This window comes from Carcharhinus amblyrhynchos, chromosome 2 (assembly GCF_965287045.1).
Source record: "Carcharhinus amblyrhynchos chromosome 2, sCarAmb.v2.hapA, whole genome shotgun sequence".
NCBI classification, from domain to species: Eukaryota; Metazoa; Chordata; class Chondrichthyes; order Carcharhiniformes; family Carcharhinidae; genus Carcharhinus; species Carcharhinus amblyrhynchos.
In genome coordinates, this window is record NC_137325.1 from 128,604,986 (window position 1) to 128,626,453 (window position 21,468).

Consider the following 21,468-nt stretch of genomic DNA (forward strand, 5'->3'; position numbering starts at 1 on the left):
CCATGGCAAGCACCAATATTGGTTCCTAGGTTCTACATGACAGCCTATTATAACCATCCCACATGGAGATGGCTGGGCCAGCAATTTGAAGTATTGGCTTCAGATTTAATAGCTTACCTCATGGCAAGTGTCTTTGAAAAGAGCCCTGGCTACTTCTGCCTGGTCACTATCAGCTGCAAAAAAAAAGAATGACGTAACTCAAAAAAAATTACATTAACTACTGAGAGATAGAAACACAGGCGGTGAGGGAAAATGGTTGAGGGGGGTTAATCAGGGTGAGACAGCTGAATCTCAAGAGTAACATTCTCGACTCAGAAACCGATTTCACAGGAGGAAATAAGATGTCTTATGGCAGGACTTGAAGAACAGCTATCCTAGTATCTTGCCTAACATTCCTCCGTGAGGAACATCACCAAAAGTAGATTGTGTGCGCACAAATTGGTCACTATGGTCCCAATGTTACAACAGTTATCACACTTAAGTAATTCATTGGCTGTAAAGTGCATCAGGACATCCTAAAACAAACCCTGCTCTTCCTGTAATCGGTATATGAAATGACAATACTCATTAGCATGCAAGTATATTAATGCACAGAGTAAAAGGAACAAAACTGGGAGCAAGCCCTGATCCAATAGCACCAATAAACATAGCCAAGTGTGCCTGGCATATATAAAAAAAGTACTATAAAAACTCAACATCCCTGACACTATCTGTGGAGAGAGCTAATGTCATGAATCCAATATGACTCTTCTTTGGAACTGAAGACGTAGAAATACGACGGGCCTTAAATTGTTGAAAAAGGCTGGAGGGTGGTGGATAGAGGATCTAGTAGAACAAATAGAATGGTTTAGAATAGCTGAGGGGATGGGAGAAATTAAAATAACAAATTGTCATGGAACAAAAGACAAAGGGCGTGGTAATGACTGTAGTGAAGAAACAAAGCATTGGTCCATAGTAGTTGTTAATGACAGAATAAAAGACAGCTCTGAAGAAAGCTAAAATATGAAAACAGGACACACACTGGCACTTAGCAAAACAAAAAGCAAAGTGAAAGACTGAGTTCAAAACCTCAAAGTGAACTCTATGCTGAGTCCAGAAGTTTGTAAAGTACCTAATCATAAAATGAGATACTGTTCCTTAAGCTTGTGTTGGGTTGCATTGGAACACTGCAGCTGGCTGGAGACAGAATGTAACTATGAGAGCAAGATGGTGAATTAAAAAGGCATGCAACTGAAGGTTAGGGTAAGACTAAGCAGTGTTCTGCAAAGTAGTCACTCAGTCTGCATTTGGTCTCTCCAATGTAAAGGAAACTGCACTGTGGAGAGCAGATACAGTTTACTTTAAGAAGGCCCATCAACACCTCTACTTTCTCAGAAAACTAAGGAAATTCAGCATGTCCACTATGACTCTCACCAATTTTTTTTTTTTTTACAGGTACACTGTAGAAAGCATCCTTTCCGGATATATCACAGCTTGATACGGTTCTTGTTCTGTCCAAGGCCACAAGAAACTGCAGAGGGTTGTAAACATAACCCACTCCATCACACAAATCAACCTCCCATCCATTGACTCCATCTGCACTTCCCACTGCCAGCATAATCAACGATCAAGGATCCCATGCATCCCAGACATATTCTCTTTCACTTTCTTCCAATGGGAAAAAGGTACCAAGGTCTGAAAACATGTACCAACTGACTCAAGAACAGCTTCTTTCCTACTGCTATCAGACTTTTGAATTGACCTATTATACATTAAGCTGATCTTTCTCTACACTAGCTATGACTGTAACATTATATTCTGCATTCCCTCCTTTCCTTCTCCTCTATGTACTCTATGAACAGTATGTGTTATCTGTACAGCGTGCAAGAAACAATACTTTTTACTGTTGTACAATCCATATGACAATAATAAATCAAATAATGTTCTGGGGACATGAGCTCAAATCGAAGCACAGCAGCTGGTGGAATTTAATTTAATTAATAAATAATCCAAAGTTAGTTTCAGTAATGGTAGTCATGAAACCATCACTGATGGTCATATAAACACATTAATGTCCTTTAGAGAAGGAAATCTTCTACCCTCACTTAGTCTGACCTACATGCAACTCCAGACTGACAGCATTGTAAGTGACTCTTAATTGCCCTCTGAAATGAGCTAACAAACCACTCAGTTTCTCTACAATTGGAGACAGGCAATAAATGCTGACCTTGCCAGCCAAATCCACATCCCATTAAAGAACAGATTTTAAAAACTTGATCCCGCCACTAAAACCCATCAGTTTCTACCTCTTCAGTTCTGAAAAAGAATCACATTGGACGCAAAAAGTAACTGCTTTTCTTTCCACAGATGCTGTCAGATCTGCTTAGCTTTTCCAACATCTGCAGTATTTTACTTTTATTTTAGTGCCTGGTATAAAACTTTTAAAATTATAAGGAAAGGAAGGGAGCGGGAATAGAAAGGTTAATTAGAGGCATCATATCTCACTACAGAGTAAGGCTGTGAACCAAACTGAATCACTAAGGATCTGTATAGAAGTAGCAAGTGACCTGTCACACTGATATGACACAGACCATCTAACAACGAAAATGAAATGGAGGATGAAATTTGTGGACTATGAGAAGCATGAACAGTTATAATTAAAACTGAAAAAAAGGCCCAAATGTTTCAGCAGACTTGATGCTAAATATCCCCAACCATTCCAGAACAGCAATCAACAGGATATATAGCCAGTAGAATAGGATGAAAGTCAGAGGAGGTTATAATGATCAAGCTGTACAGTCCTCTGATCTGACAGCACCACAAATACTGTGTCCTATTTTGGTTGCCAGGAAATGAGAGACATACCTATAATTTAAAGGCCATGCAGAGAAAATTGAAAAGATTGTATACCATTACCAGGAATTTGAATTGAGGAAAAACCAGACAAGTTTGTTTTCCTGCCTATGGAGGATGACTCTGAGATGAGTAATAAGACCATAAGACATAGGATCAGAATTAGGCCACTCGGCCCATCAAATCTGCTCTGCCATTCAAGCATGGCTGATATTTTTCTCATCCCCATAACCCCGGATCTGCTTATTAATCAAGAACCTGTCTTAAAGACACACAATGACCTGGCCTCCACAGCCTTCTGTGACAAAGAATTTCACAGATTCACCACTCTCTGGCTGAAGAAATTCCTCATCTGTTTTAAAGGATTGTCCTTTTAGCCTGAGGTTGTGCCCTCTGGTTCTAGTTTTTCCTACTAGTGGAAACATCCTCTCCACATCCACTCTATCCAGGCCTTGCAGTACCCTGTAAGTTTCAATAAGATCCCCCTCATCCTTCTAAACTCTAATGAGTACAAACCCAGAGTCCTCAACCATTTCTCATACAAACGGACAGAACACTGAAAAAGTTAACCCAGAGAATTACTTTCAAAATAAACTGCAGGAACGCACAGGGTGCAAACATGCAAATATAATTTTTGGATCAATGTTGGAAAATTCTTAAGACAAAGCATGATTAACATCCTGGAACTTCCTCCCCAACAGCACAGTGGTGCACTTACACCACATGAGCTGCATCGGTTCAAGGCAGCTAAATATCACCTCCTCAAAAGGTAATTGGGGATGGACAATGAATGCAGGCCTAGCCTGCTTTTCCCACGGTCTTACAACAGGTTTGCAACGTAGTAAAATAATTAAAAACAACACGTGGAATAAACTTACAGATGAACCTGTCCTGGAGGTAAAGCTTGAAATTATCCTATAAACAACTGGATGCTACAATTAGAGGTTGTTGATGAATTATGACTGGATGACCTTCCTCATTGATGATTATTGTGTGCAACCCTGCTCTGGTGTGACACAAATATTTATCTTCCAAATCAATGGATGGAGATCCAACGTGCTATAGTTCTTCTCATAATGAACACCTGCATACCCTTTCTCCTGACACCCTTCTAAGTTATCTTTTTGTATTTATTTACTCACGGGATGTGTACATCACTGGCTAGGCCAGCATTTTATTGCCCATCTCTAACTGCCCCTGAAAAGGTGGTGAGCTGCCTTCTTGAACTGCTGCAGTGCTTGTTGGTACACCAAAGGCCTGCTGGAAGATCGTTCCAGGCTTTTGTCCCAGTGACAGTGAAGGAGTAGTGAGTTATTTCCATGTCAGGATGGTGCATGGCTTAAAGGGGAACTTGGTGTGCTCATTCATCCCCTTGTCCTTCAAGTGGATGGAGGTCACAGATTTGGAAGGTGCTGTTGAAAGAACTTTGGTGAGTTGCTGCAGTGCATCTTGTAGATGGGACACACTTACTACCACTGTGCATGATTAGTCTTACTACAGGCTTGCAACATAGTGCATACAACAAGCTAAATAAAGGTCAAATGCATTAATGTTTCAAATCCACCACAGAATATGCTGCTTTCAACAGAGAGCAGAGACACATAATCAAAACCTGCTCAACTCAACTATTTCTAACTATCCATGGCCCTAAATCTGCTCCACACACAGCACTCAGCTCAAGCATCTGAATTTTTCCTTTTTCGTGTCATGAATTTCACATTTGTAACGATATTTTTAAAAGTACAATTTTTATTAAATAATTGAACAGATAAATAATTGAAATTCAGCCACCAGCTAACTAACCTCTTGAGCTTTTCCAATATCTCCCCACACACACAATCAGATGTTGAGTCTGATTAATGTATTGTTTTTTAAAACGTCTGAAGCACCAAATGACTGCTCACAAGAGACTGATGTTTTGTCTGTAAATGGTGTTTCAACTTGTTTGGTACCACTGCAGTGTTTGCCACTTTCTATCGATGAGGCATTCAAGTATGGGGTAAGTGGCACCGCCTGTCCATGAAAATCCAATGGCCAGATAGCTCTCATTATAAGAAACAGGAACTTAAGAAATAGGAGTAGGACTCGGCCATCTAGCCCCTCGAGCCTGCTCCATCTGAACATCTATACTGTCTCTGAACATTTCTTTCTCCTTGGGGTTCAGATGTTACATCAATGATTGAATAAACGGAGGAATCAAACTGATCCATTTCTTCTTAGATCAGGAGGAAAAATAGATATAGCAAAGAAACACGGATACAATTTTGCTGCACCTGCTAGCTTGTTTTATCTTGTTTAATCAAGAAAAAAGCAAGCACACTGTTTGGTTTCTATTGTGACGTCAGAAAACTATCACATCATCTCAATTCCACCCATTGGCCAGTTTAGAATGTTCACATTTTAGAATTGAAAGATTAATAACTCACTTTTAAAGCATTTGACAATTCATTTTATGAATTCTGAATTGTAATTTTGGTTGGATTGAATATTGTTTAAGATGAACAATATATGTGTTTTTTTAAAAAGGATTTTCATTACCTTTGTACAACATTCCGCAGCACACTTGGATAATTCTCACAGCGCACCACTGTGCCGCAGCTCATCAGTTGAAAAACAGTCATCTATTATTGTAAAAATCCATCTGGTTTACTAATGCTCTTTTTGGAAAGAAATCTGCCACCCTTGTCTGGTAGTCTGGTCCACAAGCGACTCCAGACCCACATCGCTGTGGCTGACTCTTAATTACCCTCCGTAATGGTCCAGCAATCGGCAACAAATGCTGGCTTTGCCAGTGACACCCATATCCCATCAAAGAATAATGACAGATGTGGTTGACTCAACTGCCCTCAGGCTATTAGGGATGGGCAATAAATGCTGGCCAGCCAGCGACACCCATGTCTCACGAATGAATTAAAAAAAGGCATTCAATGCACAGTACATCAGCACGGTAACTGACTGAACTGCCTGTCTAACAACTTCGCTTTCCTTAAAGAAATAAAGCCAGATTAAGTAATATAAATGATCTCACCTCCATAGAATAGTATAGTGTTGTGAAGAAGCAACTGGGCATCTGCTTTAAACTCATCAAAACTTTTGTATTTATTTTCATTCAATTTCTGCAAAGGAAAATGTTACAGACATTTTTGTGAGCACTAATGTCCCAGAGAGTTATTAGTTTAACATAACTAACAGAGTCAACAACTGTTTTTATAAAGCTTTCATTAAATTAGATTTTTAACATTTGGGATAAACCCATTTTAACATTATAGGATTGAACATCCAACTTTGTTGGATGGAATTTTCTGGTCCCAACACGAGCAGGCATTGTTGCAGGTGGGATGGGAAAATTTGGAGATATTTTAAAAGGCCATAGCTATCCAAATTTTTCTGCTCCACCCATGACGGTGCTCACCAATGTTGGGGCTGAAAATCCCTGCCATTATTTGTACAATTTTAGGAGTTTTTGAACTGTTCATAGGCCTTGTACAATTCTGATGACACCAAAATAATAGAATACTGGTAATAATCAGTTCATCATCATAGAACAATATAGCCACTATGTCTATACTGATTCTATGAAAAAGAGCTTCCCAATTACTCCCTCTTCTCCTACTCGATACCTATAACCCTGCGTTTTTGGCCCATTCAACTACCTATTTAAGTAGTTGGGGAGATGGTGGCATAGTGGCATTGTCGCTGGACTAGTAATCCAGACACTCAGGGTAATGCTCTGGGGATGCAGGTGAAATTTGAATTCAATAAATAAATCTGGAATTAAGTATCTATTGATGACCATGAAACCATTGTTGATTGTCAAAAAAAACCCATCTGGTTTACTAATGTCCTTTAGGGAAGGAAATTTGCCATCCTTACCGGGTCTGGCCTACATGTACCTCTAATGTGGTTGACTCTTAAATGGCTTCAGGGATGGGCAATAAATGCCAGCGATGCCCACATCCCATGAACAAGTAAAAGAAGTGCCTTTTAAAAATGATTGAATTTGCATCCATTGCCTTTATAAACTGTGCATTTGAGATCACAATTCCCTTCATAAATATGTTTTTCTTGTCTCTAGCTCATTTGCCTGTGTCCTCCAGTTACTGACCCTTCTGCCACTGAAATATGTTTTTCATCATTCATTCTTTGTCATAAACCTTCATTATTTTGAACATCTCTATTAAATTTCCCCTTCCTGTTCTCTAGGTAAAAGGAAAATGGCACCAGGTTCTCTAGCCTCTCTACGGAACCAGAGTCTCATCCCTCGTATCATTATATAAGGTTTTACCAGTGGACATGAATTTAAAGCCATAAACACTCAAGTACAAAAGATTCTAATTACATTGGCTCTTTACCTACCTCTTGTATGCTGGCAACGTCTATAGGTGTGTGCACCAATCTCCTGTACATTGGGTGCTTGCTCTCCTTTCCTTTTTTACCAAGTTCTGAGGCCTGCAAAAATATTTCCCACATTTTTAACTAAAATAAAATCTTCAAAACTTAGTTAAGTTCCAGACATAGGATACTTGCTAATGAAGTGAAATTTTTAATCAAAGGTGGTACAGTATTTAAAGTGGAGATGCAATAATGAATCAACATAAAATCTTAATGTACCCACTGTTAGCTTTACAATGCACACCGAAGGGTGTTGAAGCAATACAGGTGGGTAGGGTGCAATTCACTTATTGTACCTGATAGGTCAAAATACAAATAAAAAGGAAGGGTTGACAATTTGGGTTGTTGTCTTCAAACATAGGAGATTAAAGGAATGTTTTATAGAAATATTTAAAACTGTAAAATAGTGTAGATAGCGACAGACTTCCAATGACTAGGTCAACTACAAACTCAAAAGATAGGAGATTAAATGCAAGAGATTTAGGGCAGAGGGTAGGGAGAAAGAGAGTTTTCTTTTACACTTAGGTTTGAGGCTATGGAATGCACTGCCACAGTTAGTGATTGTTAAAATTTAAGAATAGGTTAGATAGGCAGCTGAGACATAGTGGGAGCAGGGCAGGTATGCGATCAGGCACACTGTTCGAATAAACACTAACGTGCACTAATTAGGTTCAACAGCCTGCTCCTTACTGTAATTCCACACAACTTGGGATCCAATTTTCTATACACACATCTATATCACCAGCTTCAAACACATCGCCTTCGAAAACTGTGAGCATTTAAGGCTTCAAGCTCAAAAAGATTCAATTCTACATAACTAAATGAAAAAAAATCAAAAATGTCTTTGGGAACATTCAGAAGACATGCAATATCCCTGTAAACTGAGGCACAAAGTTAATAAAGTCTCAATCATCTGAAACAAAATGGAAGTTGAATTTAAGTGAACACAAATTTCAAGATCAAACATTTGTTTGACAGAAACACTTCATTATAAATCTCTTTTGTTATGTGCCAGCAAGAGAGTAGCAAACATTTGGTGCAACTCTGGTGAAACTGTATTGACAACTATGACAAAAGCAGTAATTAACAATAACCTTTAATTTTCTCACTGACCGTTACTGGCTTTCAGCACAAAAGGATGCCATTCAAAGAATAAAGAACAAAGAAAATTACAGCACAGGAATGGGCCCTTCAGCCCTCCAAGCCTGCACCGACCACGCTGCCCAACAACTAAAACTCCCTACCCTTCCGGGGTCCATATCCCTCTATTCCCAACTCATTCATATACTAATCAAGACACCCCTTAAAAGTCACTACCATATCCGCATTCAATATCTCCCCCGACAATGAGTTCCAGGCACCCACCACTTTTTGTGTAAAAAATCTGCCTCGTACATCTCTTTTAAACCTTGCCCCTTGCACCTTAAACTTATGTCTCCTAGTAATGGACTCTTCCACCCTGGGAAAAAGCTTCCAACTATCCACTCTATCCATGCCTCTCAATCTTGTAGACTTCCATCATGCCTTTACTGAAGCAACTTAAAACTAATATCACTGCTTTGCTCTCTTCCAATAGCCCTCTGCTTCAATTGTGTTACACAAGTTCTCCCTTTAAAAAAAGTCAATATTCTCAGCCTTAAATTACTACCAACAGCAAGAAATTCCATCATCAAACTTGGCATCAAGATATTTGCCTTAACGGTATTTCTGGTTCCTGTGATGACAATTTTAAATTGGTGGCATTTCGCCTATTCCCTATTCACCTCTAAATCTTTTTTTCAAATTAAATCTTTCATTCTTCTGTGCTCGGATGGCAATACTTCCAAAATCTTATTTCCATCAGTATCAGCAAGGTCCTTTGATTGGAAGAATTACAGGATGGCCACGAAAAAATATGAAATTTAAAACTTGGCATCATGATCTACAAGCTTTCCTTTTGGTCTAATTCCAAGACATTTTGCTTCTTGCACAAGTCAATGACCTGAATAGCCCACCAGCCAAAAGTAAAAAACCTTCAGTTTTAAACTGGTAGCCTGAAAACTTTACAAAGCTATAACTTTTTCATTAAGTGAGGGTCTGATCGGCTCTATATTTTAAAAGCAAGATAATTGCTACAAGGATTGGAACAAATCATGCTGTCACAGCATTATTTCTAACTAATAAACTAATTTACCAAATCACAACTACTATTTAAAAATTGCTTTATGGAGCAAAATGTGTGGAATTTACAATGTTATGGGAGAGAAATCAAACGTATAGAACACCCTAAATATTATTGGGTGTTTGCACATCTATAGGAACCCATATATAAAATTTCCACCAAAAGGAAGCCTTCTTATGCCTGGGAATTACTGATTTTTAAACCTGCTGAGGTTTACTTAAATATTAAAATTACATTGCATTTGGGAGGGTGGTGGGGATGGAGTAAGAGCTCTTCTTCAAAGCAAAGGGATAATGTTTTATAGAAATATTTAAAATGGTAAAATTGTGTAGATAGAAACGGACTATGACTAGTAGGTGGACTACAAACTCACAAAAAAATAGGAGATTAAATAAATACAAGAGATTTAGGGCATTATCTTATCTTTAGATAAGCTAAGATATAGGAGCAGAATTAGGCCATTCGATGACCCATTGAGCCTGCTCCACCATTTGATCATAGTTTATAAGTTTCTCAACTCCATTTTTCTGCCTTTTACCTGGAACCTTTAATCCCGTCACGAATCAGGAACTTATCTATCTTCGCCTTAAATACATCAATGACTTGGCCACAACAGTTTCATTTATTAATCAATAAACATCAGGGCTGCCCTGATGTATGCAAGCCAGGTTCATCCTTTCAACGAGCATCAAGCATTTCTTCCACCAAGGCTCAAGTCAACAAACAAAACGCACATTGTTGAGAATTGGTCCCAGTTTAAGACTCAATTAATCCAAAATTGAAATATATTATTTCTGGAGAATGCAGTTGAGATTCAATACCAATAATTTCATCGGTAATCCAGTGGTCTGAGATAAGATCTCAAAAAAAGACAGTAGGACTAGGGGGCACAGCCTCAAGATAAAGGGGAGGCGGTTTAGAACGGAGTTGAGGAGGAACTTCTTCACTCAAAGGGTGGTGAATCTCTGGAATTCTCTGCCCGTTGAAGGGGTGGAGGCTGCCTCGCTAAATATTTTTAAGAAGCGGGTTGATGGGTTCTTGATAAGAGAGGGGATTAAGGGTTATGGGGAGAGGGCGGGAAAGTGGAACTGAGCCATGACAGATCAGCCATGATCTTATTGAATGGCGGGGCAGGCTCGAAGGGCTAGATGGCCTACTCCTGCTCCTATTTCTTATGTTCTTATGTAAGATTCATAGGAATAGGATCTTTACACATTTGGAATAAAATGGTCTTGTTAGCAACAGACAGCATGGTTTTGTACAAGGGAGGTCAGTCTCATTAAGTTAACTAAGCTTTTTGAGGTGGTGACCAAAATGATTGGTGAGGGAAGGGCTGTGGATATTGTCTACATGGACTTCAGTAAGGCATTTGACAAGGTCCCTCATAACAGGCTGGTGTAAAAGATTAAATCTCATGGGATCGGGGTGAACGATTCAGAACTGGCTTAACTATAGAAAACAGAGGGTAGCAGTGGAAGGGTATTTTTCTGAATGGAGATCTGTAACTACCGGTGTTCCATGGGGATCAGTGCTAGGACCTCTGCTGTTTGTAATATGTATAAATAACTTGGAAGAAAATGTAGCTGGTCTGATTAGCAAGTTTCTGGATGATACTAAAATTGGCTGAGTTGCAGAAGGTTGTCAGAGAATACAGTAGGACATAGATAGATTGGAAAATTGGGCAGAGAAATGGCAGGTAAGATTTAGTCCAGACAAATACAAGGTGATGCATTTTGGCAGATCCAATTCAGGTGGGAGCTACAAAATAAGTGGCAGAATCTTCAGGAACACAGTCACACAGAGATCTGCAAATACGAGTCCACAGATCCTAAAAAGTGGCAGCACAGGTGGAAAAGGTGGATAGGAAAGCATATGACATGCATGCCTTCATCAGACAGGGCACTGAGTACAAAAATTGGCAAATTATGTTACAGTTATATAAAAGGTTGGTTAGGCTACATTTGTCCAATTCTGGCCACCACACTGCCAGAAGGATGTGGAGGCTTTGGAGAGAGTACAGAAAAGGTTTAGCAGGATGTTGCCTGTATGGAGAGTATTAGCTACAAGGAGAGATGGAATAAACTGGGATTGCTCTCCCTGGAAACTTGGAAACTGGGGGGTGGGTAACCTGATAAAAGTTTATAAAATTATGAGGGGTATGGTTAGGATGAACAGTTGGAAGCTGTTCCCACGGCAGAACTGACAATTACAAGGGGGCACAAGTTCAAGATAAAGGTAGGGGGGGAGGGAGAAGGTTCAGTGGAGATGTGCAGGGGAAGTTTTTTTTTACAGAGGGTGGTGATTGAGGCAAATACATTAGCGACATTTAAGGCTTATCTGGATAGACATATGAACAGGTGGGGAATAGAGGGATACAAGCTGTTGGTCGAGATAGAACACTGATCGGTGCAGGTTTGGAGGGCCAAAGGGCTTGTTCCTGTGCTGTACTGTTCTTTGTAAAAACAGCTGCAGATTTAAAACTTGTTTTTGATATTGATATATTGACTACAATGTCACTGATATTTCCAACAAATTACCCTTGACTCAAGTCTTTTCATTCTGCATACAATGTTCCATATAAAGTTAAAAATCAGTCTCAGTTGATTAGTCTACTTCCAAAAAGCTTATTTCAAAAATAGAATAAAATCCTTGTCATTTGTCCATAATTAGTGCTGCAAAGACAAGAATTTGAACAGAAATAAGCTGTCAAAGTGATATTCAGAGCTCCCATTATGCTCAACAAAAAGGGTAAACTGCAAATGACTTTCTGCATAATGGAAAGGCGATGGCCGAGTGGTATTATCGCTAGACTATTAATCTAGAAACTCAGCTAAAGTTTTGGGGGACCTGGGTTTGAATCCCACCACGGCAGATAGTGAAATTTTAGCTCAATCAAAAAAAAAATCACTGCTGTTGCAGTTTTAGGTTTGTGCAAAATATGCCCTACAAAATCACTTTTTATTAATATCTTCATTTTATCTAAATAAATAAAACCTAAAGAACCTAGTTGAAGAAATAAAGCATAGGATGCAGATTAGCTTCTGCAACTTTCCTAATAAAATTTTTAAAAAGCACCAAAGTAGTAGAGTGCTAGTTAATCTAAAATGGACTATTAGGCCACAAAGAGAAATCTTTTCATATCCAACCTCTGGAAAATAAGATTACAATATAGTCAAAAATATTTTTATTAATTTAAATTTACTTTTCATAAATTTAGATTATGTGAAAATTAAACAGGTGATTAACCATTTTGACACATCTGGCAGGAATGAAATTAAGGACACTGGTGACATTCAAAATACAGTTGGCTGCTAGGCTGAGGAAGCAGGAACACGAGACAGACAAGCCTCCATCAGCTAAATGGCATTTGCTGCTCTCTTATTTTGTCTTGTATGTTCTCAATGTCATTTATGGTACAAAAGAAAACAACATCAGTAGCACTAAATAACAGACAGCTAATTTACTGCAGCTTGGAAACCATGGGATTGTATTTGTTTCTTGAAACAGATACTCACCCTCTCCTTCATGCGAGATACAATGTAACCCAAATATCTGCCCATAGCTTGCTTGGTTGTGTTCTTCTTTTTCATGCTCTATTACGATAATAGTTATATTAGTAAAGTACTGCTTACTGAACAATATACTGCAACAATTAGCAAAGTAACTCAGATGTTCAATTTCCATCAACTCAAAACGCACATGCAACCGATTTCACGTGGCAGTCACTATTTGATTCATAGCATTAACAGGTGGTCTTTTAAACAAACTACATAATTGAATCTGAAAACAGGTGTGCCAGAAACTATTATCTAGGATAATAAAAATACCGAACAGTGATCAAGTACTAAGAAAGCAATCTAGTATTTAGTCATTACATCCATTTCAAGGCTCCGCTTTGAAATGGGCTGCAAACATACATAGAGGGTTCCAAAGGGATCAGGCAATAATAAGGTTATCCAAAATACTGCTGTTACATCTATTCCAAACCAAATCATATTCGCCCATCATCGCTTTGTTCCACTAATCTACACTGGCTACCTGTATTCATACCCCACTGATTTTAAAGTTGTACCCTTGTATCAAAATTTCTTTATGGCTTCACTCTTCTCTGACTCTATAGGGCTTTTCCAGTCTTACTACACTCCCAAGAGTATTCCTCCAGCTCTGGCTTCTTGCACATTATGTGGAGATGCTGGCGTTGGACTGGGGTAACACAGTAAGACATCTCACAACACCAGGTTAAATTCCAACAAGTTTATTTGATAGTAAACCCACAAGCTTTCGGAACCCTGTTCCTTCGATAGGTGATGGGACTTACCTGACTAAGGAACAGTGTTCTGAAAGGTTGTGGGTTTACTATCAAATAAACTTGTTGGACTTTAACCTGGTGCTGAGAGACTTCTTGCACATTCCCATCATTCAACCACTGATGGCTGTATCTTAACCACTTGGGCTCGATATACTGAAATCTCTCACTAAACTTCTGTTGCTCCACTTCCTCCTCATTGTGCATGAGTCGCAAAAACCCAGCTTGCAGGTGCAGCAGGTGGTCAGGAAGGCAAATGGGATGCTGGCCTTCATAGCGAGGGGGATTGAATATAAAAGTAGGGAGGTCTTGCTGTGGCTGTATAGGGCATTGGTGAGGCCGCAGCTGGAGTAGTGTGTGCAGTTTTGGGCGCCATACTTACGCAAGGATATTTTGGCCTTGGAGGGAGTGCAGAGAAGGTTTACTAGGCTGATGCCGGAGTTGAGGGGGTTGAGCTATGAGGAAAGGTTGAATAAACTAGGCTTGTACTCGTTAGAGTTTAGAAGAATGAGGGGAGATCACATTGAGACATATATGATGATGAATGGGATGGATAGGATAGAGGTGGAGAGACTCTTCCCACTCAGAAAGGACAGTAGGACTAGGGGTCACAGCCTCAAGATAAAGGGGGGGACGGTTTAGAACGGAGTTGAGGAAGAACTTCTTCACTCAAAGGGTGGTGAATCTCTGGAATTCTCTGCCCGTTGAAGTGGTGGAGGCTGCCTCGCTAAATAATTTTAAGACGCGGGTTGATGGGTTTTTGATAAGAGAGGGGATTAAGGGTTATGGGGAGAGGGCGGGAATGTGGAACTGAGCCACGACAGATCAGCCATGATCTTATTGAATGGCGGGGCAGGCTCGAAGGGCCAGATGGCCTACTCCTGCTCCTAATTCTTATGTTCTTATGTTCAAGACCTTCCTTATGTAACATTCAATCCAAACATTTAGTCACCAACCACCCCACCCACCTCCACCAAACTACTGATATTTTGTTCAATTACCGTTTCTCTGAAACAACTCTTAAGGTGCTGAGTGGAGTTATTACTATTACCCATAGGAATCAAGTTTCAGTTGTGAAAAGTAACAATGGACAATGGTGTGATGCTCTCCGTTCTAATGTAAATAGATCTCGCATTACAATGGTCACCATGACGCAGCAGAAAATGCTTTGTGAAAGAGAGTAATGCAATGCCAAACAACATAATTATTTCAAAACAAAAACAAAATGAACGATTTTGAAAGAATCAGAAAACCATCAGTTAAAATGAAACAGTCAAAAAGGGAAATATGACATGGATATGTGATGGGTAATTCTTCTGGGGACACCTAATAGGGTCTACTTCCTGCACTATTAAAAGTGTCCTTTACAAAAGTGGAATAAAAAATGTATGAGGGTTCAAAGCAAACTCTAGGTTTTCTGTTGCTTCAGTGACTTGATAATGATGTTTAAGAGCTGCCGACATTTCAAACCTGTCATTTATAAAGTTTTTGGTTCCCTTTACAGTTAAGATGGAGATCTCAATTTCTCTGGCTAGGCTTTAGTTATGATGTGGAGATGTCAGCGTTGGACTGGGGTAAGCACAGTAAGAAGTCCAACAGGTTTATTTGGTTTATTAGTTTGTTGTAAAAACACATTCAATGTGTTTTTTAATTTCTTGAAGTTTTTCCACTATAACATGTGGGCCATTAAGCATCACCTTGTATCTAACAAAAAGAATAAGTTAATTATCTCTTTTCAGCAATATAATTCTTTTTTCCATAAAAAGAATCCACTGTTCAAGAAGTAACTTTCGAAACATGTCTTTGTTTTTTTCTCATTCATGGGATGTGCGCATCACTAGTTGGGCCAGCATATATTGCCCATTCCCAATTTCCCTTCAACTGAGTGACTTATTAGGCCATTTAAAGTTTAAAATTTATTCGTTAGTAATACAAGTACGCTTACATTAACGCTGCAATGAAGTTACATCCCCCTAATCGCCACACTCTGGCACTTGTTCAAGTAGGCTGAGGGAGACTTTAACATGGCCAACGCACCTAACCAGCATGTCTTTCGGACTGTGGGAAGAAATCGAAGCGTCCAGTTTCTTCCCACACATGCATGGGAGAACATGCAGACTCCACACAGACCCAAGCCAGGAATCAAACTCAGGTTCCTAGTGCTATGAGGCAGCAGTGCTAACCACTGTGCCAGCCTTCGAAGGAGATTTAAGAGTGGTAGGGGTTTACAGCATGAAAACAGGCCCTTCAGCCCAACTTGTCCATGCCACCCATTTTTTTTGAAACCCCAAAGCTAACTCAATTGCCTGCATTTGGCCCATATCCCTCTATACCCATCATACCCATGTAACGATCTAAATGCTTTTAAAAAGACAAAATTGTACCCGCCTCTACTACTACCACCTCTGACAGCTTGTTCCAGACACTCACCACCCTCTGAAAAAAATGCCCATCTGGACACTTTTGTATCTCTCCCCTCTCAACTTAAACCTATGCCCTCTAGTTTTAGACTCCCCTACTTTTGGGAAAAGATATTGACTATCTAACTGATTTGTGCCCCTCATTATTTTATAGATCTCTATAAGATCACCCTTTAGCCTCCTACGTGCCAAAGAAAAAAGTCCCAGTCTATCCAGCCTCTCCCTATTGCTCAATCCATCAAGTCCCCATAGCATCCTAGTAAAATTCTTCTGCACTCTTTCTAGTTTAATAATATCTTTTCTATAATAGGGTGACCAGAATTGCACACAGTATTCCAAGTGTGGCCTTACCAATGTCTTGTACAACTTCAACAAGGCATTCCAACTCCTGTATTCAATGTTCTGACCGATAAAACAAGCATGTTGAATGCCTTCTTTACTACCCTGTCCACCTGTGACTCCACTTTCAAGGAGCTATGAACATGTACCCCTACATCTCTTTGTTCTGTAACTCTCCCCAACGCCCAACCATTAACTGAGTAAGTCCAGCCCTGGTTCAATCTACCAAAATTTATCACCTTGCATTTGTCTAAATTAAACTCCATCTGCCATTCGTCAGCCCACTGGCCCAATTGATCAAGATCCCATTGCAATTGGAGATAACTTTCACCATCCACTATGCCACCAATCTTAATGTAATCTGCAAACTTACTAACTATGCCTCCTGTATTCTCATCCAAATCATTAATATAAATGACAAATATCAGTGGACCCAGCACTGATCACACGGGCCTCCAGTTTGAAAAACAACCCTCAACAACCAGCCTCCAGCTTCTGTCAAGAAGCCAATTTTGTATCCATTGTATCACGCTGAATCCCGTGAGGTTTAACTTTATGCAACAACCTACCATGTGGTACCTTGTCAAAGGCCTTGCTAAAGTCCACGTAGACAACAACAACTGCACTGCCCTCATCTACCTTCTTGGTTACCCCTTCAAAAAACTCAATCAAATTTGTGAGACATGATTTTCCACTCTTAAAGCCATATTGACTGTCCCTAATCAGTACTTGTGACTCTAAATGCCTGTAGATCGTTGTCTCTCAAAATACCTTCCAACAACTTACCCACCACAGGTGAGGCTCACTGGCCTGTAGTTCCCAGGCTTCTCCCTGCAGCCCTTTTTAAACAAAGTTACAACATTTGCCACTCTCCAATCTTCAGCACTCTCCCATGACTACCGATGATTCAAATATCTTGGCTAGGGGACCTGCGATTTCCTCCCTAGCCTCCCACAATGTCCTGGGATACACCATCAGGTCCTGAGGATTTATCTACCTTGTTGCGCTTTAAGACTTTCAATACCTCCTTCTCTGTAATATATACATTCCTCAAGACATCACTATTTATTTCCCCAAGTTCCCTAACATTGGTGCTTTTCTCAACAGTAAATACTGATGAGAAATTTTCATTTAGGATCTCGCACATCTCTTGTGGATCCATACATAGATGACCTTGTTGATCCTTAAAAGGCCCTACTCTTTTTCCCTTGTTACTCTTTTGCCCTTTATGTATTTGTCGAAGCTCTTTGGATTCTCCTTTGCCTCGTCTGCCAAAACAATCTCATGTCCCCTTTTTGCCCTCCTGATTTCTCTCTTAACTCAACTCCTACACCCTCTATACTCTTTAAGGGATTCACTTGATCCCAGCTGCCTATGCATGTCATGTGCCTCTTTCTTCTTCTTGACCAGTGCCTCAATGTCCCGAGTCATCCAGGGTCTGTGTGGATTTCCTCCGGGTGCTCCGGTTTCCTCCCAGTCTGAAAGACGTTCTGGTTTGGTGCATTGATCAAAATAAGAACCGGGCTGTGGCGACTAGGGAAATTTCACAATAACTTCATTGCAGTGTTAATGCAAACCTCACTTGTGACTAATAGATAAACTCAAAAAAAAACTTCTCACCCCTATTTGTTTGAAATAATTATATTGTGCTCAATGACCTAATTGGTGCCCAGTCTAGCAACACCTTGATTTTTAAACCATCAAATTAAGGATGTTATCCTTAAAGAAAGTGACAGAACTATAGAAACTGAAGCACTGAATTTGTCATATCATAGAACATATGCCTATAACGTGGCCTTTAGCCACCCCGTTAGCACTGATTTCACATGTAATATTTCCAACTGGATCTGCAAATCAAGATCTGCATTAATATCATATATGAGATGACGCCAACCAAGATGGTGAATAATTGGTCTCCACCTTTATATGAACAACCATATAAACATGGAGCAGGAGAAGATCATTTGACCTCTCCAGCCTGCTCCACCATGGCTAATCTGGTAGCATTTAACTCAAATCTGCACCCCATCTACTCTTGAAAAATCTGCCATCCTCTTATCTGAAGCGACAGGAGAAATCATCTTAAGTAGCAAAACATGTCAAGGTGCTTCATCAGAGTACGATGAAAAATATGGCACCAAAGAGGACAGTAAAGGCATAGGTTTAAACAAGGGCTATAAAAGGCGATAAAAGAAATGAAGGGGGTATTCCAGGGCTTAGGGCCTAAGTAGCCCTAAGTCAAGGATGGAGTGATGAAAACAAGGGATGCACAAGCGGGATAAATTGGAAGTGAACAGAAGTGGTTTCAGAGATAGAGAGGAGTGAGGCCACAGAGATATTTGAAAACATGAATGAGAACATGAAAACCCAGGTGCTCCCAAAATGACAGCCAATGCTGGCCAGTGAATACAGAGGTAATGAGATTTAGAGTTAGAATACAGGCAGCAGCAGATTGGAGGGGCTCAGGTTTTCGTAGGGTAGACCAGGAGAAGATTGGCGTAGTTCTGACTAAAGAGAACATGCATTGCAGCAATAAATGGTGAGTTGGGCAACAAGTTGCAATATGAATCTTGATGAAGGAATAGATGGGTGCTTTGAAGTCAATCTCAGGATCAAACATGACACCAAGATTGTGAACGGATTGAAGAAGCCTCAGCCAGCTGCCAAGGAGCAAGATGGAGTCAAATGCTAGGAAATGAAGATTGTGCCAAGAGCGAAACATTTGGTCTTTGCTCTTCCCAATACATAGTTGGAGGAACATTTTGCTCATCTAGTACTTCATATCAAACAAGCAGTGCAATAAGTCAAGTGAGTTCTGCACGAGCCTGGTTGAGTTCTTTGAAAATGTGATTAAACACATTGACGAAGGAAGAGCAGTAGATGTGGTTTATATGGACTTCAGTAAGGCATTTGACAAGGTCCGCCATGCAAGACTTCTTGAGAAAGACAGAGGGCATGGTATTCAAGGGGCAGTTACCTTGTGGATCCAGAACTGGCTTGCCCGCAGAAGGCAGAGAGTGGTGGTAGATGGGTCTTTTTCTGCATGGAGGTTGGTCACCAGTGGAGTGCCCCAGGGATCTGTTCTAGGACCCTTGCTGTTTGTAATTTTCGTAAATGACCTGGATGAGGAAGTGGAGGGATGGGTTGGTAAGTTTGCCGATGACACGAAGGTTGGTGGTATTGTGGACAGTTTGGAGGGACGTCATGGACAGTTTGGAGGCAGCATGACATAGATAGGATGCAAGACTGGGCGGAGAAGTGTCAGATGGACTTCAACCCAGATAAATGTGTCGTGGTCCATTTTGGCAGGTCAAATGAGATGAAGGAATATAATATCAAGGGTAAGACTCTTAGCAGTGTAGAGGATCAGAAGGACCTTGGGGTCCGGGTCCATAGGACTCTTAAATCGGCCTCGCAGATAGAGGATGTGGCTAAGAAGGTGTATGGTGTACTGGCCTTCATCAATCAAGGGATTGAGTTTAGGGGTCAGGAAATAATGCTGCAGCTTTATAAGGCCCTTGTCAGACCCCACTTGGAGTACTGTGCTCAGTTCTGGCTGCCTCATTACAGGAGGGATGTGGAAACTATTTAAAGGGTGCAGAGGAGATTTACAAGGATGTTGCCTGGATTGGGTGGCATGCCTTATCAGGATAGGCTGAGGGAGCTCGGTCTTTTCTCCTTGGAGATGAATGATGAGAGGTGACCTGACAGAGATGTATAAGATGTTGAGAAGTATTGATCGGGTGGATTCTGAGGCTTTTCCCCAGGGCTGAAATGGTTGCTACGAGAGGACACAGGTTTACGGTGATGGGGAGTAGGTATAGAGGAGATGTCAGGGGTAAGTTTTTCACTCAGAGGGTGGTGGGTGAGTGGAATCAGCTGCCATCGGTGGTGGTGGAGGCAAATTCGATAGGGTCTTTTAAGAGACTTCTGGATGACTACATGGAACTTAATAGGATTGAGGGTTATAGGTAAACCTAGCAGGTAGAGATATGATCGGCGCAACATGTGGACCGAAGGGCCTGTTTGTGCTGTAGTTTTTTTATGTTCTAACAGAGGTCAAGACAGGTGCTGGTAAAGCTGGATTTAAGCCACAAATACATGGAAACTGATTTTAGATGATATTGTAGGTTTCATCTTCTTTGCTAATTTAATTTGTTATCTCTACTTTAGGAGGAATATTTTTACAACCAAAGGAGTATTCATTTATATGTAAAGTGGATTTCTTTTTCACTAAGTTACAGATCAGCTGTTTAGCCGGTTCCAACGTTTCTATCTTACCTTTGTCCGTTAATCCAAATATCTCATCAATTCTAATCTATTGTAGCCTCGAATGTCCATCTCTCTGATTTCCCACTGATCTTTCACCAGATCCTCTCCAATCACATCTCATTCTCATAATCCACAACCCATTCACACATAACTCATAATAAAACAACTCCTTCCCTGGTAGCCATGCCAGCTGACACTGCAAATTGGTCATGGTCAGGCAAAGTCCGCCCCATTAAAACCATGAGTACCACTCAAAATAGTACTTTTGTCAAAGACCAACCTCCCTTTTATTTAAGAAGTTCTTCCAGAACCACCTCATCAGCAACTGTCTGTTTAAATCTTTCCAATTACGTTTCCACCCTTCCAACTGCACTGTAACAGTTTTATCCAAAGTCACAACGACCTTCTATGGGATGCATTATTTGGCCTCAATAAATCTGCAGTCTCGAATGAGGTTGACCGCACATTTCTGCCACAAACACTTACCATCAATTTCATCCTTCTCTCTGGGTAACCTGTTTGACCCTCAGATGAGTTTCATATCATACATCTTTGTTACAAAGAACAGGCACTTCCATCACCAAAATATCACCCACTGTGGTCTCTTCCTGAATAAAACCCTCACCTATGCTTTGGTAATTTGCACGACTCATCCAAAGCTTTCAAATACAGTCCGCCATCCTCCACAAGCATCAGATCATCTGAAACTCGGCTCTGTATCTTACCCTGTCACATGTTCTGCTCAC

At 40.3% G+C, this 21,468-nt stretch overlaps 1 protein-coding gene across 3 annotated transcripts in view; it reads right to left on the reverse strand.

Moving 5' to 3' along the window:
* Window positions 1-21,468, reverse strand: part of zmynd11 (zinc finger, MYND-type containing 11) — a 176,308-nt gene that overhangs the window by 46,589 nt on the left and 108,251 nt on the right. For all 3 annotated transcript variants that reach the window (XM_080212711.1, XM_080212720.1, XM_080212702.1), the window contains 4 exons: window positions 12,901-12,978; window positions 7,189-7,281; window positions 5,861-5,948; window positions 118-173 (listed from right to left, as the gene is read on the reverse strand). In XM_080212711.1, the coding sequence (XP_080068837.1) occupies window positions 118-173; window positions 5,861-5,948; window positions 7,189-7,281; window positions 12,901-12,978 (315 nt within the window). The remainder of the gene's footprint in view (window positions 1-117; window positions 174-5,860; window positions 5,949-7,188; window positions 7,282-12,900; window positions 12,979-21,468) is intronic.